This window comes from Gouania willdenowi, chromosome 4 (assembly GCF_900634775.1).
Source record: "Gouania willdenowi chromosome 4, fGouWil2.1, whole genome shotgun sequence".
Lineage (NCBI taxonomy): Eukaryota > Metazoa > Chordata > Actinopteri > Blenniiformes > Gobiesocidae > Gouania > Gouania willdenowi.
The window spans coordinates 24,626,588-24,646,294 of NC_041047.1; the positions used below are offsets into that span (position 1 = coordinate 24,626,588).

The following is a 19,707-nucleotide window of genomic DNA, read 5'->3' on the forward strand; positions in this document are numbered from 1 at the left end:
ATGAGGAACTTACCGTAGTCTGTGGACTATTATTATTTCAACAGACCTAGTGTGCGTGTCCTAGCCAGGACAATGGAAGCAGACGCAAGTTACAACTCTTCAAAGAGGGAATTAATTTGATTGGTTTAGAAACAGACTGCTTTAATTGAAGCATATGCACTCACCAGAGTGGCAACTGCTAAAGGATCATCACTTCTTGTGTATCATGTGTTCTCAACCCTGGGGTCGGGCCCCTATTTGGGGTCACACGGCATTTGGAGAGGGTCGCCAGATGCCAATTTTTTGAACAACTTTAAGCCCATTTTTGTTTATTTTTACTCTTTTTCTGCAACTACACCAAACTTGCTATATTAAAACTATTTTCATAACTTTTTATTGCCATATTTTTGGTCTTTTTAATGCGTTTTTGCTACATTACTCCCATTTCTGCCACTTCTCCATCACATTTCAATGTCTTTTCTGCACATTTTTTCCCCATTTTCAAGACATTATCGGCACCTACTGCATAAACCTTTTCAACCACTTTTTATTACTTAATGTCACATATGTTGACCCATTATTGTCTTTTTTTTAACCTTATTTCACCATATTTCTTGCTCTTTTTTTTTTTTTTTTTTGCACACTTTGAACCTTTTTACCACTGTTTCTGTCTGTTTTTGGCCACTCTAATTTGCAACTTTTAACCAATTTTTGTGGTTTTTAAATTCCCATTTCACCACATTTTCCACCATTTTTGGTCACTTTTAACCCCTTTTTTCTGATTAAAACAAGGATTTTAACATTTAAGCTGTCAATAGAACAATGTACCATCATTTTTGCTGACTTTATAGATGGACCCCAAATGACTCTCCCCTTCATTCCTCCTTATAGCTGACCCTGTCTCCACATGACTGTTCTTCAATGTTCCTGTCTGTGTTCAACCACCTTCAGGTACAGTGGGGGTCCCCGGTATCTGAAACCTTTATTTTGTGGTGTGGGGGGCGAAATTATTAGTTAGGCTTAATAATACATTTACTCATATATTTTAATCCTTAAGTCTTGGGTAACTTTCCATTGTCTGATTTTCATGTCTTCAACTTTGCTGGGTCAGACTGCCTTGTTCAGAGCACACGATATCTCCCCAAAACAATAATCGCACAAGGACGCATAGGCACTCTGTGTGCGCACTCACATGCTCACACAGTCACATGTCACACATACACACGCCATACACATTCATTCACACACACAAACACATAAACGCACGCCCCTCCGTCTCTATGACAACCGGCAGATAACAGAACTGGTTGTTTAGACCCAAAGAAGCACCCTCTGTCCTCCCTCCTCCCTCTCCCTCTATCTCTATCTCCTGGGGGGAGGAGGGAGGGGGACTGAGGGGAATATACGTGTTGGATCAGAACTGTGTGGCACTGAATCATCGGACCTCCGGCCGGGACGGTCACTTCTTTTGTTCCATCTTGTACCTTTTTACTTAGCAATAGAATAAACTTTTTTTTTATAAAATCATCAATGCTTCTCCTGGACTCCATCATTCAACCAGAGCAATAAATCATGTCTCCAAATGAGGTCAACCGCAAATTCAGCCGTAACAGTGGGTTATTGGTGGAATAGATTGAGAACCACTGTCATAGTCAATGGAAATAGACAGTAGCACATCATTGTGACTGGACTATGTGCTAATGTGCAGTGATCACAATAGTAGCTGCAGCTGTTGGTGTGTCTGATTGCTTTGAGACTTTGTGCGTTCGACTCAATCATCTGGTTTTACTGTTAAAGCTGAGAGCAGGATGTCCTCTGAAGCACAGCAGGGAAAAACAGATTGCTGTTACATTGTTTTTGGTCTGTTTGAGACATTTTTTTTAATCCACTCAGTCTGCACACACACACACACACGCACACACACACACACACACACACACACCCTCACTGGCAGCTGAGGATGTTTTGGTGCTCACTGTGTATGACTTCAGATTCCTTACAGAGTGACTAGTCCATTAAAAGGCCATTAAAGTATTTGCAGTCAGTCACTTCCACCTTGTCTACTTTATACCTGTTAGTTAGGTGTTGGATTTTGAAATGTTTAACAAACAAATGAATTCATCTGCTAGTAACGACTTATTTCCATATTTTAGCTTTCTCATTCTCAATCTCTCCCCTCTTTTACTTCAATGGGATTCTTGCTTTTATTTGAACTTACCTTTATGTAAGAAGTTGCCGCATTCCAAGCTTAAATGCAGCAACACTTTTCTCCAACATGTGCATCTGCAACTTGTGGATGTGTTTTATCCAAGTTGTTCAAAGTTGTGGGTGCTGGACACAGTACAGTGAAGTCACACCAAACAACTACAAAGTTTGACATTGCAGTAATTTTCTACTACCTGCTGCCACCTACTGACACGAGAGAGTTATTTATCAGTAAATGGAAAAACAGTGGAAAGTAATTGACCTCATGTCTTTGGACTTTATTCTGAAACCTTATATTTATCCCAACATGTGGAAGAAGAATTTAAGTGTAACTTCATCATTGCACTTCATTTCAGACGTTTGGCCTTTCATTAAAGAGGAGGAGTGGACAACACGGACCTTTGAGCACCTTTGAGCTTAAGAGGGGAAGGTCTTTGCTGTGCAGACATAGCAGTTATATTCAGACCGACAGATTTAAACCTAGAACTTTCTTACTGTGAGATAACAGTGCTAACCACCATCACTAAAACACACAAATTAGAAAGGGCTCGGTTGCTTATGTCTATTCAAGCTGACATCAGTTTTTAGTTGTGAATTAACACACACACACACACACACACACAAATTTACAAAATAAATCCTTAATTGCAGATGTGTCAAACTCATCTTTGCTCAAGTTGATCTAAAGTGGACCACATACTGTATTTTGTTTTGGGGAAAAATAATATATAACAATATTGTACCCTAGTTTTCACTTCCACTTATAAATGATATACTGTACACTGAATGTAAGATACTGACAATAATCACACAATCAATGACAGATCTGACAGTCTCTGCAGGATCTTTGCTTGGAAAATTCTTTGATTTTTTTTTTGACAAACTTTTCTGTAGTTTAGAGCACTTTTGTGGAGTTCTTTGAGAGAAAATGCAGGATTTTAGAAACCTTTGAAGTTCTTTTTACTTTTTATGGTTAAAAATAACTGCAGTTATATGATGTGGGCAGTGGATGATTGCGATTCCTTGCAAATATCGTGGAATTTCATTGATTTTGTGACTTTGGAGGGATGTCTGATCTATCTATAACTGAATTATTTGGTAACTTAAACAGTCGTTTTTACTTTCTCATGCAGGCCAAATTGGTTGCTCCGAAGGGATAGTTTTGGCCCCCGTGCCTTGAGTTTGACATGTGCTTTGTTGAGAAATGTCTGTTTTACATTATCTCTGTGTCTGCTTATATTGCAGCTTCATGGGATTTTTCAAAGCTAGTCGAAAGTTATTATAGACAAGAAAAATCCTAATGTCAGAGTTCAGTTTGTGGCTTCACAATGTTTTCCCCAACAAAAGACAAAAAAAAAGGTTATGACAAAGTGTTTGATCACTGCTTCATTCATTCATTCATCTTCCCAATCATACATAGTGTTGCTTGATTCATCAAAGTCTGCTGTGTCTTAACTATGACGAACCTCCTGTAAACAAACACTGCCAGAGGCAAAGGAAAGCATGGCACCCACCTGTGAGTCAGAGCGTCCCGTAATAACCGTGTGTACTTCATGCACACTCTGGCCTTTAGCCTCTGAGAGGGAGATGTTTAAGAGATCACTGTGGTCTGGCAGGTCAGCAGTCACGCACGGACTTCAGAAGATAGGGTGACAAGAATTAGACGGACTGGGGCCAGCTGTGATTGGACGATCGCTTTAGAAAGAGGGAAAAAAGGGAGGATGTGAATCTATTATTAAAACTTTCTGCACATCCATGAAGTGAACTCTGAATGATTTGTGTTTGATGTTGATGAAAACAACAGCATCAGACGTCAGTGAGAGTGTAAAGTCTGCAGCTCAGCTCACATTCACTGTATACGTCATGATCAGCGTCAGGTGTCTGACTTATGACCTCAGTGCTTCACCAGCAGCCTGTGACTTTTCCATCAGGGTTACCCATGGAGTACCCAGCAACAAACAGCTCTCAACCAAACCTCAGGCTTTTAATACAACACTGCATCATGCATTTCTAATCCTACAACGTGATATAACTGTGAACTTAGCTGTATTGTTACATTTCAAATCTGTGTATGGAGACTGAGATTAATAACCAGGGCTGCTGTTGTTATTCCAAACATCCCTTCTTCTTTTTCTTTTTTTTTCCTCCTCCACTGGCCCAACCTCCACCCTCTCATCTCCTCCTCCCTTCTCACCTCTTGTCTCCTGTTTACCTCCCTCCCTCCTTCCATCCAGATAGTATAAATATCAGTGTGCTGTGTGTGAGAGCGTAGTGTAGCAGACCTGTTTGAAAGAGGAGAAAAGGAGGGAACTTTAGAACAGAAACAGCACAGGAAAATAATTAAGAGATACCTGACAAGTGAAGGGAAGGTCATTGCCTGGTTTGGAAAGAAACTTCTTAAAGGGTTTGGACCAAATAAGGAAAAAGAAGAAGCTTTAGAGTGAATATTTTTTTAAACAGTTTGAAAGATGCTGCTCCTTCTCTCTGCGCTCATGTGTGGTGTTGTGCTGCGAGCTGAGGCTCAGGACCGAGCTTCACTGTGGCGTGGAAACGACAGAAGTGGGCGATGCCAGTACAGCTTCACTGTCCCCAGCCCCACAGAGGCCAGCTGCCCACAAGCTGGAGGTCCTGAGCTGGAGGGTGTGAAGGCCAGGCTCGGCCTGCTGGAGGTCCTGGTGGCTCGGCTGACGGGAGGAGATGCCGTGCCCGTGGGGGTATCCCAATCGCAAGGAGCCAAAACTCAGTCTGACCTTCAGGAGAAGCTCAACCAAGCGACAGGCGAGAGGAACCTGCTGCGAGGAGAGAAGGTGCGTCTGGAGAGGGAGCTGGAGGTGCTTCAGCGGAGGATGGAGGAGATGAGGAGGGAGACGGAGACGCTGAGGAACAGACCCTGTCCTCCTCAGACCCCCGTGGTGCCACCCAGCCCTCCCCTGCAGGAGCGAAGCCCCCTGAGACCTGCTGCAGGTAAGAGACACACACATGTAACAACTGCAAATATCTGTTCAGTTAAACCTTTGGAAACATGCGTAGAAATAATAGAAACACAGATATGAGAGACAATAACACACAAGTCACAGTATATTGTCTTTATTCCAATGCATTGCTCATGTGTGGAATCTAACATGTGTTTCTGTCACTTTGCTTCTAAAAAAACCAAAAAAAAAACATAATCATTAGCAAGAAGAAGAAAAGAGTTGCAGTGTTTTTCTTTTAAGTTCTAAACAATACTTTCATTAAATTTTTCAATTGGATGTTTAGATTTCTCTTTTTAGATCTCTTTTTTTATTATAAACATTTACATTTACTACTTTATAAATACTAGTCATATTTATTTTGATGCAATGAGTGTTTTTATTTTTTCTATTCATGTTTAACTTTTTTTTTTGTTTTAAATAATGTTTTTTGCAATTAGTAATAGTTCAGAGTTGGAATGTATGTATTTGAAGGAATATCTTGTGCAAATAAATTATTATTGGCTTATTGAAAATCATCACTTTTGAATGAATACATTTAAAATCAGGCTTTAACCTTTTGTTGTATTTATTTATCTTTCATTAGAGTGGCTTTACATACGTGTTGTTTTACCCACAAAGTTAAAGTGGTTCATTAGAGTTAAAATGTTTGTCACTGAGTAGCATTCAGAGCGTAAAGGTGCAGTTAGTAAACTATGGCCATCATGTTCATAGAGGGAAAAATGTGATTCATTTGGTTTATGATAGCGTACGGTATCTGCTTTTGTGTTCTTGAACTGTCCATAATTGGCAGTGTGGGGTATCCCGCTTAGGGCCCCCAATATGTCTATGGGCGTCATGTGTGTTCATGCTTTAATGGCATGTGTTTGTGTGCAGTAAATGTTTTGGTTGCAGTGACAGATTTCTTTGAACCCACCACCACCACCACCACCACCACCACCACCACCACCACCTACTTCCTGCCCTGCTTTTAGAGCTGATGGAGGAAGTCCAGACAGTCAGTATTTATGAGCAGACCCACCCCGCTCTCTTTATGACTAGTGTTTCCCCTGCACATGGTGAGAAGGGTGTGAATAGCCCCGTCTGAAAGGGGAGGGGCTGGGGCTGAAATGTGAGCCACACCCTGGAAAGTGGGGTGCCCTGGTGTCACCTCCTGTTCCAGGCTTGCAGGGTGGAACCCTACACCTTCTGGGAGGTCAGAAGGCTGGGCTCAGACTGAGAGTCACCTTGGAGCCAGTCTGGATTCTGCATCTAATTCAGTGTTTCTCAAATGGGGGTACGTGTATCCCTAGGGGTACACGATGGCACTGCAGGGGGTACCTGAAAGAGAGAGAGAGAGAGAGAGAGAGAGAGAGTGGAAAAACAACAAATAAAGTGTCAGGCTTGGTCCCACCCCAGGCATTAGATGACTAGAAATGATAAAAACTATAGAAATATATCTATTCAGGAGCCACTGAATTAGTGTTTTTCAACCTTGGGGTCAGGACCCCATGTGAGGTCACCTGGAATTTTTGAAAAATGAAAGTAGATTTTTGAATTATTATTATTGTTTTGTTTTTTTTAATGAAAAAACACACAATCTTAAACAACTGTATTTCTATAAAATCACATTGTGAATCTAGTTAAACTAAAATGCTGTTAAATCAGTTTTTATCTGAGCTCAAACATGATCGAAAACTAATTCTACAAAAAATATCTTTGGCGTTGCCAGAAATTTTTTTATATCAAAATGGGGTCACGATCCAAAAAGAGGTTGGGAACCACTGCCCTAAATACTGTTTCATTCACTTATTTACTAAATGAGATTCTTTAAAATGTGTGTTAGCACTCGTTGTAGTCGGACAAAGGGGGTACTTGAATTCAGAAAGAAGACAAAGGGGGTACTTGGATTCAGAAAGAAGACAAAGGGGGTACTTGGATTCAGAAAGAAGACAAAGGGGGTACTTGGATTCAGAAATAAGACAAAGGGGGTACTTGGATTCAGAAATAAGACAAAGGGGGTACTTGGATTCAGAAAGAAGACAAAGGGGGTACTTGGATTCAGAAATAAGACAAAGGGGGTACTTGGATTCAGAAATAAGACAAAGGGGGTACTTGGATTCAGAAATAAGACAAAGGGGGTACTTGGATTCAGAAATAAGACAAAGGGGGTACTTGGATTCAGAAATAAGACAAAGGGGGTACTTGGATTCAGAAATAAGACAAAGGGGGTACTCGAGGCAAAAAAGTTTGACAACCACTGGTCTAATTGACCCAGTGCTGCTTCCCTCACTCTGAATGTTTAAACATCAACAAAACCATCCGACCTAAATCCATCTTTTCCGATTCCTGCCAGACATCCCATGCACCCTCGCCCCACCCCCACCCCCCACGCTTTAGGAGTCTTGTGTTCACTTTTCCATCAAACTCTTCCCAGCTTTTCTAACCCTTCAGCTTTGCACCTGCAGGCTATAATAAATGTAGGAGGCCCCGTGCCCCCTAACCCCCCCCTCAGGGTTTACAGGCACATGCCAGATAGATCATCACTGTCACAGAACCACATGCAGGAACCACAACAGATCTTGGCAAGTCGGAGTGAAAGACTGAGATCTTTTACTTGAGCAGTGCTTATGACCTTAACTAAGTCCCACCACTAAAAATATATGAGCCAGCGTTTATTAGTAATGATATATTATGGCTTTTAAATAGATATATATCTCATAAAAGTGACGATAATCAGAAGCAGCATGCAGTCCAAACAAGTCCAGAGCTATTAAAATAGATCAGCTGCCACATGCCAAAGACTTATCTCATTACACACAGGAGTTTTTGTGGTAAAATATTCAATTTATAATCATTAGTCACAGAAGCCGCTGTGATGGAACAGCAGTGTAGATGTATGGGGCGCAGATTGTAAAGTAAACAGCAACTCTTTACAACATTTAGCAACAAACCAAACAAAACAATCAAAATGTTTAAAAAAACGTGAATTTTTTTTTTATGTTACTTTTGACCAGATTTACAAAAATATTTGTGACATTTCTATTCTTGTATAAATATTATTGAAAAGTTAAATCTAAATCTAAATGTCACGGGTGAAACTAAATATTTAGCTATTGCGCAAATTCACCGGGAGTTCCAAAATAAAAGCTAATTTCGGTGAATTTGCATATTAGTTTAATATTTAGTTTCACCCGTGACATTTAGATGTAATATTTAGATTTTAATTTAGATTTAGATTAACATTTCGCATTTATATTTATATTTAATATTTGATATTTAGATTTAGATTTAACATTGACATTGTATTTATACGAGAAAAAAATATGTATGTAAATCTGGTCTAAAGTAATGTAAAAAAAATCATAAATTTTTTAAACGTGGTTTGTTGCTAATGTTGCAAAAAGTTGCTGTTTATTTTAGCATGTGCAACTTTACAATTGGCACCTCATACAGATGATTTTACGTGGAAACGACAAACATATTGGACGCCGTTTATTTCTACTATTTAACAGGAATTGGTTTCTTTCTTCGATTGACAAACCAAAATACTCTGTGATTAAGACTGTTTTTAAAAAAAACTTATAAAGGCTATTTATTTTACCATGTTTTGCAAATTAAAGTTTATGGAGATACAAATTAAACAAATGGATGAATGCACTTTTTGCCACTAACAATTACACTAAAAAGAACATCCACGTTTTTAGACTAAATATTTAACTAATATGCAAATTCACAGAGAGTGCCATAATAAAAGCTCATTTTGGTGAATTTGCATATTAGTTAAATATTTAGTTCCACCCATGACATTTAGATTTGACATTTAAATGTATATTTAATGTTTAGATTTATATTAACATTTAACATTTAGATTTATATTAACTTCTTGCATTTAGATGTAACATTTAGATGTAACATTTAGATTTAACATTTAGATTTAATATTTAACATTTATATTTAACATTTAGATGTAACATTTATATTTAATATTTAACATTTAGATGTAACATTTAGATTTAACATTGACATTATATTTTTACGAGAAAAAAAATATCACAAATTTTACAAGTATGTAAATCGGGTCAAAAGTAACGTAAAAAAAAAAAAAAAAAATCACATAAACGTGGCTTGTTGCAAAAAATTGCTGTTTATTTCATTTACAATCGGCGCCCCATAGAGATGATTTTACATGGAAACGGCGAACATATTGGACATTGTTTATTTCTACTATTTAACAGAAACTGGTTTATTTCTTTGATTGACAAACCAAAATACTCTTTGTGATTAAGACTGTTTGAAAAAAACTTCTAAAGGTTATTTATTTTGCCATGTTTTGCAAATTCAAGTTTATGGAGATTTTTCATCACTAAAAATTACACTAAAAAACATCCACGTTTTTAAAATGAATGAAATAAACCTGTTTTGGAAATATGGAAAGAATAAATCTTGCACAGGACCAGAAAGTACAACAAAATTTTAAAACAAGAGAAAAGAAGGACATTTGGATTGATAGCAAGAGTAAAAATTAAAATAGCACTTCACACATTGAGAATAAATAATGAAAGATGGATAAAAAAAGGGTTTTCCAGCATAAATACACCATATTTTTTGTAACTGTAGGTTTAGTTTCTTCATCTATATTTAGAGGTATTACATACAGTATATGCTTCAAAACAAATAGAAATAGGTTTCATGGCACAAGCAAGAAGACATAAGCAGGAATTACTAAGCGCACACGCACACACGCACGCAGTTTACCTGTGATGAACGACTGTGCCCTGTGGGAGCACCACTACCTCTCACAGTGAGCCATTTATTATGGGGGAAGTATTTTTCCTGTTCAGAGCAAATTGAGAAACGCATTCCTGTTGTCTGTTATTTGCCCCTGTAGCGACCTCCCGCTCCTCTCCATCAGCGCCCAGAGTCAACATCTGCCTCCAGATGCAAACGTTTATTCCTCATTCAGCCTCATCAGGAGGCTGAAATCCGCTCTACGCCTCACAAGCGGCAGCACATCCATACAAACAGTCACAAACAAACACAACCAGTGTGATGCAGCTTTTTTCAAACATCTGGCAAAGGTTTGGTTAGAATACATTGGTTAAAATTGCTTCTTTAGGGAGGCATAATGAGGCACATGTCCTGCAGAACACGCAGCATTACCTGAGATAATATATGAACATATGGGCTTTGATACTTTTTAAAAATAAATATTTGCTCAAATACATTGTGTACATGATTACTTGAACTCTTTTAATGAATAGATCAAATCCTTGTGAGTTAATAAATTAATTTGGAATATCTAAATGACTCAAGACCACATAAATGTCATTTGACTTTTAATTTGCATCAACATGTACTGTCAGCAGTTTCAGGGGTTTTCATGTTGTTTGCACAAACATATTTTACAATCCACCACGGTTGGCTGCACATCTCAGTAGAGGTCAAGTGTATGAGTATGACCGATGAATAGGGGTGGGAACCTCTGGGTACCTCACGATACAATACAATATAAAGCTCACGATATGACGATACTGCGATTATTGATATATTGGTCAGAAATCAATCTACGATAATCTATGACATAACAAGAAGAAGAAAAAAAAAGATTAAGTGAAAAAAATGAAAATTTTATTTTAAATCTCTGAAAGACAGTAAATTGAAAAAGTGTCCTATGAACAGTGAGACACTATTTTAGTGCAACATACCAATGTGAACAAATAAGTATCTCCAATAGTGCTTTCTGTAAACAAAAAAATAGCAGACACCATTATAGTGCAATATTCCAGTAAACAATATATCAGTTCCTTCAACAAACAGTGACAACATTTCTGTGAAGACCAACCTGCACATTTTAGTGAAAAAGCAGAAAAGGTTTTGAAAAAAAATAAAATAAATCTTAAATCCGAAAAAAGAAATATCGCATATTGATAATCGATTGTGCGAAGAAAAAAAAATATTGCGATGTATCGCCGTATCGAGATATCGTCACACTCCTATGGATGAATGTTGGTCTGCTCAGCCAGAAATGTTAATTTCTCAGGTTTTTCCATCTTCATTCATGGATATATCGTGTGTGTGTGTGTGTGTGTGCACGTGTGTTTTCAGGCTACGGTTCCTTGTCTCACCTAATATCCAGGCCCAACAGCAACAGACAGGGAGACAGCAGCAGTCTGAGAGGTGAGATAAGGCTTCAACTCATCTTGAGCGTTCTGAACGTTCTTGATCCCACTCCATCACTCTGTCCATCTCTGCTCAGACTCAGCGTGGCAGTACGGCTCTAGAGGATATCAGGAGCTGAAGGCTGAGGTGACTGAAGTGCCAGCTCCAGACAGCAACGCAGGTTGGTTTTTCTTGTTTTGTTTGTTTGTTTCAACTCAAAACTTTCAAATTATAGTTTGTTTTTCACAGAAATTTCCTTTTTTTCCCCACAGTAGTGTTGACATTATAAGTGCTAAAAACTTCATCAACAATGTTAACAACAACAGCTTGAATTTACAGTGTCTATAATAATTATTCACCCCCTTGGCTGATTTACCCTTTTATTGCTTTCATAAATAAATCAAAGTAAAATAAAATGTGTTTTTTTTTTTTTTTACACAAAAAAAATAATAATAAAGTAACTGTTTAATTTCACTTCTACAAAGTAATGTCAATTAAACAAAAATACTTAAAGCTGCACTACCTGGATCTTCAACCATGACAGAGGGGCGTGGCTGAATTCAAATTGTAAATCCCGCCCCCCACTCTGATAATCCCTCTCAGTCTCCTCCTCTCACGGAAGTGCACGAAATCGCACACGAGAGCTGAACGTGCACTACCGGTAAAACACGTCGCCACGCAAAAGGATGCACACAAAATATAGGAAAAGGGACATTAGATTACCTGTCTAGAAGGAAAACAGCCACGTGCGCGTCCAAAGTTAGTCCAAGACTGAAAACAAGTTCGCACCGTGCACGAGCGTCACTATATATCGCGGCAGCCAATGAGGAGGCTCCTTCCTGGGCTCTGCTCGCCCCTCCTTTCTCTAAACCCTGTGATTGGCTCAGGAGGGGGTGACGGCCAACATTTTGTCTTCCGGGGTTTTATTAACTAAAATAATTAATTAAAAGTCACAGACTGCACGCAGACATCCAATTTTTCAGAAATGATTACTTTATGATGCTAATGAGAATTTTTTTTTTAATTAAAGAAAATAAATGAAGTATTTCAGCTTTAAAGAAAGATCATTGTTTGCATGATTATTCACCCCCTTTTGAATGTTTTGGTCAATCTAATTGTTGCCAAATCTCACAATTATTGAAACGAGAATCACCTGAGTGGTGTGGGTGTGTCTCGAGTGATTGAGATCAAAAACACACCTGTGTCTAGAGGGTCCAGTGACTGGTTGATCAGTGTTGTTGAAGACAGAGGAAAACACCCCAAAAAACTCAGGGAAAGTAAATGTGGTTTTGTTTATTCAGACAAGGTTTTTCAGGAAGTAACATCTCCTGTCATGTTTTGACTGTCAACTGCTAGTCTTCCTCAGAGGTGATATCCCTCCATGTGTCCCTACATGTTTGTACGTCTGTTTTGATATAGTAATAATCTTTATTGACAATTAATAGTGATGCAAGTATCTTCGTTTACAAAAAAAGCTGCAGTCTGATAGAATTCTTCTTCCCTTACCTTACTTCAGAACCAGAGAACATGAGACTCACCCCTATTGACAGCCTTCCAAGCAAATACTAATATTAATGTTGTGGTATTTAGGGCGAGAATTCCTCATTCAAAGGTATGTGCTTCGTCATGGAAGTGAGGATAGAAAGCAGCTCAAATGAGGTTGTCACTGTCACGGATAAATTCCGTCTGTGGGGTGGGTTTCCTAAAGCCTCATCCTAGTCCTTTGATCACCGTTTGATTGTTGTGGAGATCAGACGAACACACGCGAGGTCATTTAATCACAGATCGGTCTGAGCTAAAGACAAACTCAGGGTTTGGTTGTGGAGCGTCACCCTGCACCTGTGGCTGAGAGAGTATTTACGGAAAGGGTAAATATAGAGCAGGGGTGTCATTTTAGTTCAGGGGTCAAATATGAAGTAGTTTGATCTTAAGTGGGCCGCAGATTTCAGGCGGGAAAACGAGCAATTTCAACAATAATTTCCCCAAGTTTGCACTCATTGATACATGAAGTACATAAATTTAATTCAATTCAACTTTATTTGTGTAGCGCAATTTACAACAAAGTCATCTCAATGCGCTTATCAAAATATAAAATTCATAATAAGAAAGAAAAAACCTAACAAGGCAAGGCCAATGTGTTTGTATAGTGCATTTCATACACAAGGCAACTCAATGTGCTTTACGTGATAAAACATTCAACAGCTTAAAATCAATAAGAACATTCAAAATCATCAGTAAAATCAATTAAAATCATCATCAAACACATCAACAACATGACCAAAAATCTCTCTCTCATTCATACGCAGTAGAGAAAAAAAAGTGCCTTTAACTTTGATTTAAAAATGTTCACATTAGATGCTGACTTCAGCTCTGCTGGCAGTTTGTTCCACTTCTTTGCAGCATAACAACTAAAAGCAGCATCACTGTGAGCTCTGGGCTCCACTATCTGACCTGTGTCCATAGATCTGAGAGACCTGCTGGGTTCATACCTGACTAACATGCATTTAGCGACAGTGGGAAGAAACAACTCCCTTTGAACAGGAAGAAATCTCCAGCAGAACCAGGTTCAGAGGTGGCAGCCATCTGCGTCAACTGGTTGGGGTTAGTGGATAGAACGACCAACAGAACAGGATAGAGAGATAGAACATCAGAGTGTCCCAGACTAGTAGAACCACAGATCAGGAACTGCCATCATCAGCTTCTCGACACCTGAAACAGAGCAGAGAGAAAAGGACGAGGAGAAGGCACTGACTGCAGAAAAACATGATACATCATTATCAAGTCAGCCTGGCTTGGCCTTGGGTCTCACTCCCAGTGGCCTAGTCAACACTTATTATAAAAGTGACAAATCTATTTCCGTTTATTGATAAGCTAACAGCGACTCCAAGGTCTGTAAATGCGACGAGCCCATGTCGCTCTAGTGGTTAGGTTATCTTATGATTCAGTCCTGTTTATGCAGACTGTAAATAAATCATAACCAGCTACATCAGAATTTGAATCTCTTCCCGTTTATTTGCAATCTAACAGCGCCAACAATATCCAAGCAATGCATGATAGACATCCGTCCCTGCAGGAGTTTCTCTTTTAAATTTAATTTAATTTTGTGACAAATTTTGTATTTAATTTCGGGAAATTACGACAAGTAATTTCAGGAAAATTGAGTCCTTTCAGCAATTTGGGATTTGAAAGGACAGTAGTCATGTGATAAAAGCGTTGGAAAATTGAATTGCGATCCTCCAAATATTGTGGAGTTTTATTGAATTAGTTCATTTAGAAGGGCTGAGATATCTACAACTGAATTATTTGGTCATTTACACAGTAATTCATGTTTTTTTTTTCGGCCTTTTTATTTTTTTTTTTCCACTTTCTCCTGCGGGCCGATGAATGATCTGATTTGACACGTTTGATATTTATACAGGCAGCCTTATCTTTTTTCCCAGTGTTCATGAACAGCTTTTGGTCCAATGGTAAAGACTTGATAACATGCAGCGTCGTCATGTAGAAGGTCAACTGTCCACTGCTGACTTCCTAAACAGCAACATGACAATTAGGATTAGGCAACACATCAGCCACACTGACAGCTGTCAATGGGTGGGATATCTCAGGCCTGAGCGTGAACACTTTTCCCCAGTTAGTTAATGTGTTGGAAGCAGAAAAAAACAGACAAGCATCAAGCTTTGAGTGAGTTTGACAAGCGCTGAATGTGTTGGCTTTTATTTTAAACTAGATCAAAGAGATAAGGTTGGGGTAACTTCATCCACATTGCCAACATCTTGATGCCAGCTCGCAGCAAACCAGTCCATAAATAGACAATAATCACGATCAGAAGCCAGTTACAGTGGCTTCAAAGAGAAATCATAACAAGGTGAAAAGAAAAAAACACCAAACACAAGATAAATATTAAAAATTGAACATAAAGACCAAGACGACAGCTATATTAATACAAGAATAAGGATTAAACATCTGATCAAACGCTGTATCCCAATGAGCAATAACATTATCAGAAATACATTTCTTTTTTTATATATATATTCTTTATTTTTATTCTGTATTTTTGTCCGAACAATCACACAAAGTTTACAAAGGGTGGCTGACAATATAACACAATTTGTCAGCTAAAATAACAAAGTAAATAGATGCCTGTGGTCTTTACCAGTCATCTTTCTTCAAACAAAACTCAGAGATAAATTAGAAAAAGAAAAGAAAATCAACCTGGAAAAACAGAGAACAAATATTTCTTCAAATCAGCCTCTTTTCCATGCAAGTTTCAACAATATTGTGATTAAATAAAACAAAATAAAGTATAGTTTTATATATCAACAGACATACCCACATGCAGCACGTAAAAAAATAAAAATTTACAATAGTTACACTCAACGCAACCTGAGCATCTTTTTTCTGCTTATTTGTCACTAAAACATTTTATTTTCATTCTCAAAAGTTCAAAAATATACAATTCTTCCCTTATCACAGTAACAGTACCGATATACAAAGGAACAATGTGAGAGAAATACACTAATTTGTGTAAATTGGGGTCAAATGAGGGATTATGTGTGAAACGTGTATTTTGCTGAGTCACCCCGGCGGGAGCTAATTAAAATCAGTTAAGCTAGCAGCACACGCGGTATTGTGGGAAGCTACAAAGTGATTTGACACATTTTTAAAAGTTTGACGATATTTTATAGCCTCGTGGCGTCTCGTTACATCCGCAAACCAAAGAGTGCGAAGGTCATGTCAGGGCTGGGACATAAAAACGTCTCTCTGCGAAGAATGATGGGCCTCTACGTTAGCTGGACACTCGTTTTAGTGCGACATGGTAAACGCAACCAGTGCAACCAGTGCAACCAGTGACCCAAACCAATCACTTACACCATAGATTTAGTGTCAGTGCAAATGCCTTCACCGTTTTCCTGGAAACATAAAGTTGTAAAGCGGCCCAGGTCCTGGATCTTATTATTCCTTTAACTCACGTGTCAAACTCAAGGCCCGGGGGCCGAATCCGGCCTTTTAGAGCATCCAATTCGGCCCACAGAAAAAAGTGAAAATGACAGAGAAAACATAAATTATTGCGTAAATTACCAAATAATCCAGTTGTAGAGACTGTATCTCTCTCAAATTCACCAATTTGATGAAACTCGACAATATTTTTAGGGGCTTGCATTTGTCCTTTGTTTATATCATATGAATGCAGTCATTTTTAATCGCAAATTGGGGAAAGAACTACATTTTCCCACAAATCTCAGTTCACGCAGTTCAACAAAATTCCCCTAAATTACACGAAAAAATTGGTAACAAAATCAATAATTCTTTAAGTGAATTGAACTGATATTGAAAATTAAAGCACAATAATGTTAAAATTGTTAATCCACCCCCCACCAAAAATCTGCGGCCCATTTGAGATCAAACTGGTCAGTATTTGGCCCCTGAACTAAGATAAGTTTGACAACAAGGTGCGATTTCTTCACACTTTTACTATTAATTCGATATTAAGATCATTTAGAATTATTTTTTTTTGCCGAGGTATTTAGAGGACTACTAAAGAAATGGAATGATTTTTTGTGGCCTACATTATGTACCTTAAACTTTTAATTTAAAGGCGTTTTATGAAGTAAACTCTGTTATTTTTCATGTTCAAACCTTACCATATTTTTATCAAATACATTTGAATAGTTGTGGCCTGAACCAAGTTCAGTTATGAACCACTGTTGAGCAGAGGTTCTCAACTTGTGAACTGGGCCCCAAAAATGGGTCGCGAGCACCTTTTGTGCTCAGTCATATTAAGTTTTTGTTGATGTCAGTTTTTAATCAGATGGGGGAAATACTTTGTGCTTATTAATGATGTCATTAGAATTTTGTGAATATACTTTTGCACTCTTTTATGAAGTTATGTGAAATTTGTGGGCTGTCTTTTCTGTGTTTTGGCTTTAACTATAAGAACTCATTATGTATGATCGCAGATATAAAATGCTTTGTTCTTTCATTGAAAACACTGAGGAATGTCCCGTGATCTTGATCGTGCATGGCTCATATTGAATCTTGGAGCCTTTTCCATGCAGGGCACATTACCTCTGATCCTGGTGTATCAGATGGCGACTGCGTGTCTCATCCTCTTCCAATGTGCTTGCAGGTTGTGGGCAGCTGGTTTCAGTCAGTGAGCCGGTCACTCACAGGAAGGCTGACAACATTGCAGGTAAATATGGGGTCTGGATGCGGGACCCTGAGCCAGTTTCCCCTTATGGACCCGACACGGTCTGGCGCATTGATACCGTTGGCACGGAGATCAGACAGCTGTTTGGCTACGACAACATGGAGCAACTGGCCAAAGGTTTTCCATCCAAGGCAAGTGATTCATGGTGGATATTCAATAGTGGAGGAAACTTGGAGTTTTACACATAAGGCTGACATTATGCTAGATCCCTCCACCTAACCCGGAAAATGCCAACATAGCTCCAAAAGTGTCATAATTTAGCGAATGACACTAAAAGGTCCCATGTCATGCAATTTTTCACTCATCTCCATTTGTTCCAAGGTTTTCCAGAGTTTTAGCTTCTGAAAAGTCACTTTCTGATCAACTCTACACAAACAGGCTGATTTGCGGCCTACTTATGCATATTCATGAGTGGGAGTGTCTATAGACGGGACACTGACTTCCTCCTCCTCACACGGTGACGTAGGGCCAGAGGACGGCCCGCCCTCCTCCCACCCACTCCGTAGCCGAGCTCATGCTGCTTTATAAACACAAGACAGAGCGTGGGGGCGGAGCGTTCACCGGTACATACAGACAGACATAGACTGTAGAAAACACATACATAGCACTGCGTAAAGGACGCTGAAATGCTCACCTTTGTGGGCGTGTCTGTTTACATGTCAATCACGGCAGAGAGCTTCCTGGAGGCGTGGCTTCTCCAGCTCAGTGCCGCGTCAAATTCGTCATCAAAGTGGGAAGGCGTCATCAAATTGGAGCGAGGTGTTTGGGCTCACCCTGTAGTAAGAAAGGAGCAAATCACCCTGTAACTGACAATTTAGGGTGTCAATGAAAAAAACACTTGAACCCCAAATAGCACTTTATGATGTTTAAAGCACAGAAAAGTCGATTTAGCTTAACATGGACCCTTTAATGACAGCCTTCATGACACCTTCTTCATGCTAATGACAGGTGTCATGTCATGATAATGACAGCGTAGTGTTAGCAGAAAGTCTTCTATAAGTCCTCTTTTGTTGTTGCAGGTTCTGCTGCTCCCTGAACTGATGGAGAGCACTGGTGCCACTATGTATCGAGGGTCCTTGTATTATCAGAGACGCCTCAGTCGTACCCTCATCAGGTACGATCTGGCTTCTGAGAGCATCGCAGCCCGCCGTGACCTCCCCCACGCCGGCTTCCACGGTCAGTTCCCCTACTCCTGGGGGGGGTACACAGACATCGACCTGTCTGTGGACGACAAGGGCCTGTGGGCCGTCTACTCCACCAGTAAGGCCAAAGGAGCCATCGTGATCTCACAGCTGGATCCACACAACCTGCAGGTGAAAAAGAGCTGGGAGACCAACATCAGGAAGAACTCCGTAGCCAACTCCTTCATGATCTGTGGACGGCTGTACACGGTGGCCAGCTACTCCTCCCCCGACACGCTCATCAACTACATGTACGACACAGAAACCAGCCAGGGGAAGGCCATCGCCATCCCTTTCAAGAACAAGTACGGCTACACCAGTATGGTTGATTACGATCTGGCTCAGAGGAAGCTTTTCGCCTGGGACAACTTCCACATAGTGTCCTATGACCTCAGGCTGGGTCACCAGCAGGTCAACTGAGGCCAGAACAGGGATTGTTGAATAGTGACATTTGGCTTCCAGTTGCTGCTTCAAAGACTGACAGCTTCAGAGCAGAAAGGCAGACCGTAGTTAGACAGTGGACAGCACCACCATTCTACAGAAGAAAGAAGATCTTTGAGAAAAAAGTGTCTCCAGCAGGTCTGCATGTTTTCTCAGAGCGACTGCTCTTTGCTTCGTTTATTAAAAACACCATAGAGTTATTTTTCTACTGCGTTTTATCCCCACGTACGTTTGTGTTATTCCCCTGTTAACCCATGTGTATCTGAGGTACGAATAAAGCAATTTCTACAGCTCAGTGGGACAATAATACTAACAATTTACTGCTCTCACTGCAGGAGATCCTACATAAACTGCTCTCACTCAGCATGTACGGAATATTGCATGTTGTTGTACATCCTGGTTCGTACAAATCATCATGAAATAAAGGTTTTCTTAAAATGGTGCAAGTGTTTCTAATGACTTCTTTATGAATGCAATGTAACAGACTTATTATTGACCAGTTGAATATTTATTGCCACGCCTCATCTTTCTGAAGATCACGGGATAAACTTTGGACAGATGGTTTCCTTTTCATTCTTCT

General features: G+C 39.4%; 1 protein-coding gene across 1 annotated transcript; it reads left to right on the forward strand.

Moving 5' to 3' along the window:
* Positions 1-4,441: 4,441 nt before the first annotated feature.
* myoc (myocilin) lies at positions 4,442-19,417 on the forward strand. The gene is made up of 5 exons (XM_028445482.1): positions 4,442-5,148; positions 11,244-11,315; positions 11,395-11,478; positions 17,425-17,636; positions 18,525-19,417. Exons 1-5 carry the CDS (start codon positions 4,653-4,655, stop codon positions 19,104-19,106), a joined length of 1,446 nt encoding a protein of 481 aa, XP_028301283.1. The 5' UTR covers positions 4,442-4,652; the 3' UTR covers positions 19,107-19,417.
* Positions 19,418-19,707: the final 290 nt, after the last annotated feature.

Coding starts and splice junctions, on each gene's coding strand:
- myoc (XM_028445482.1), top strand. CDS start 4,653: ATGCTGCTCCTTCTCTCTGCGCTCATGTGTGGTGTTGTGCTGCGAGCT. Junction 11,316..11,394: donor AGACAGCAGCAGTCTGAGAG/GTGAGATAAGGC, acceptor ATCTCTGCTCAG/ACTCAGCGTGGCAGTACGGC. Junction 17,637..18,524: donor CCAAAGGTTTTCCATCCAAG/GCAAGTGATTCA, acceptor TTGTTGTTGCAG/GTTCTGCTGCTCCCTGAACT.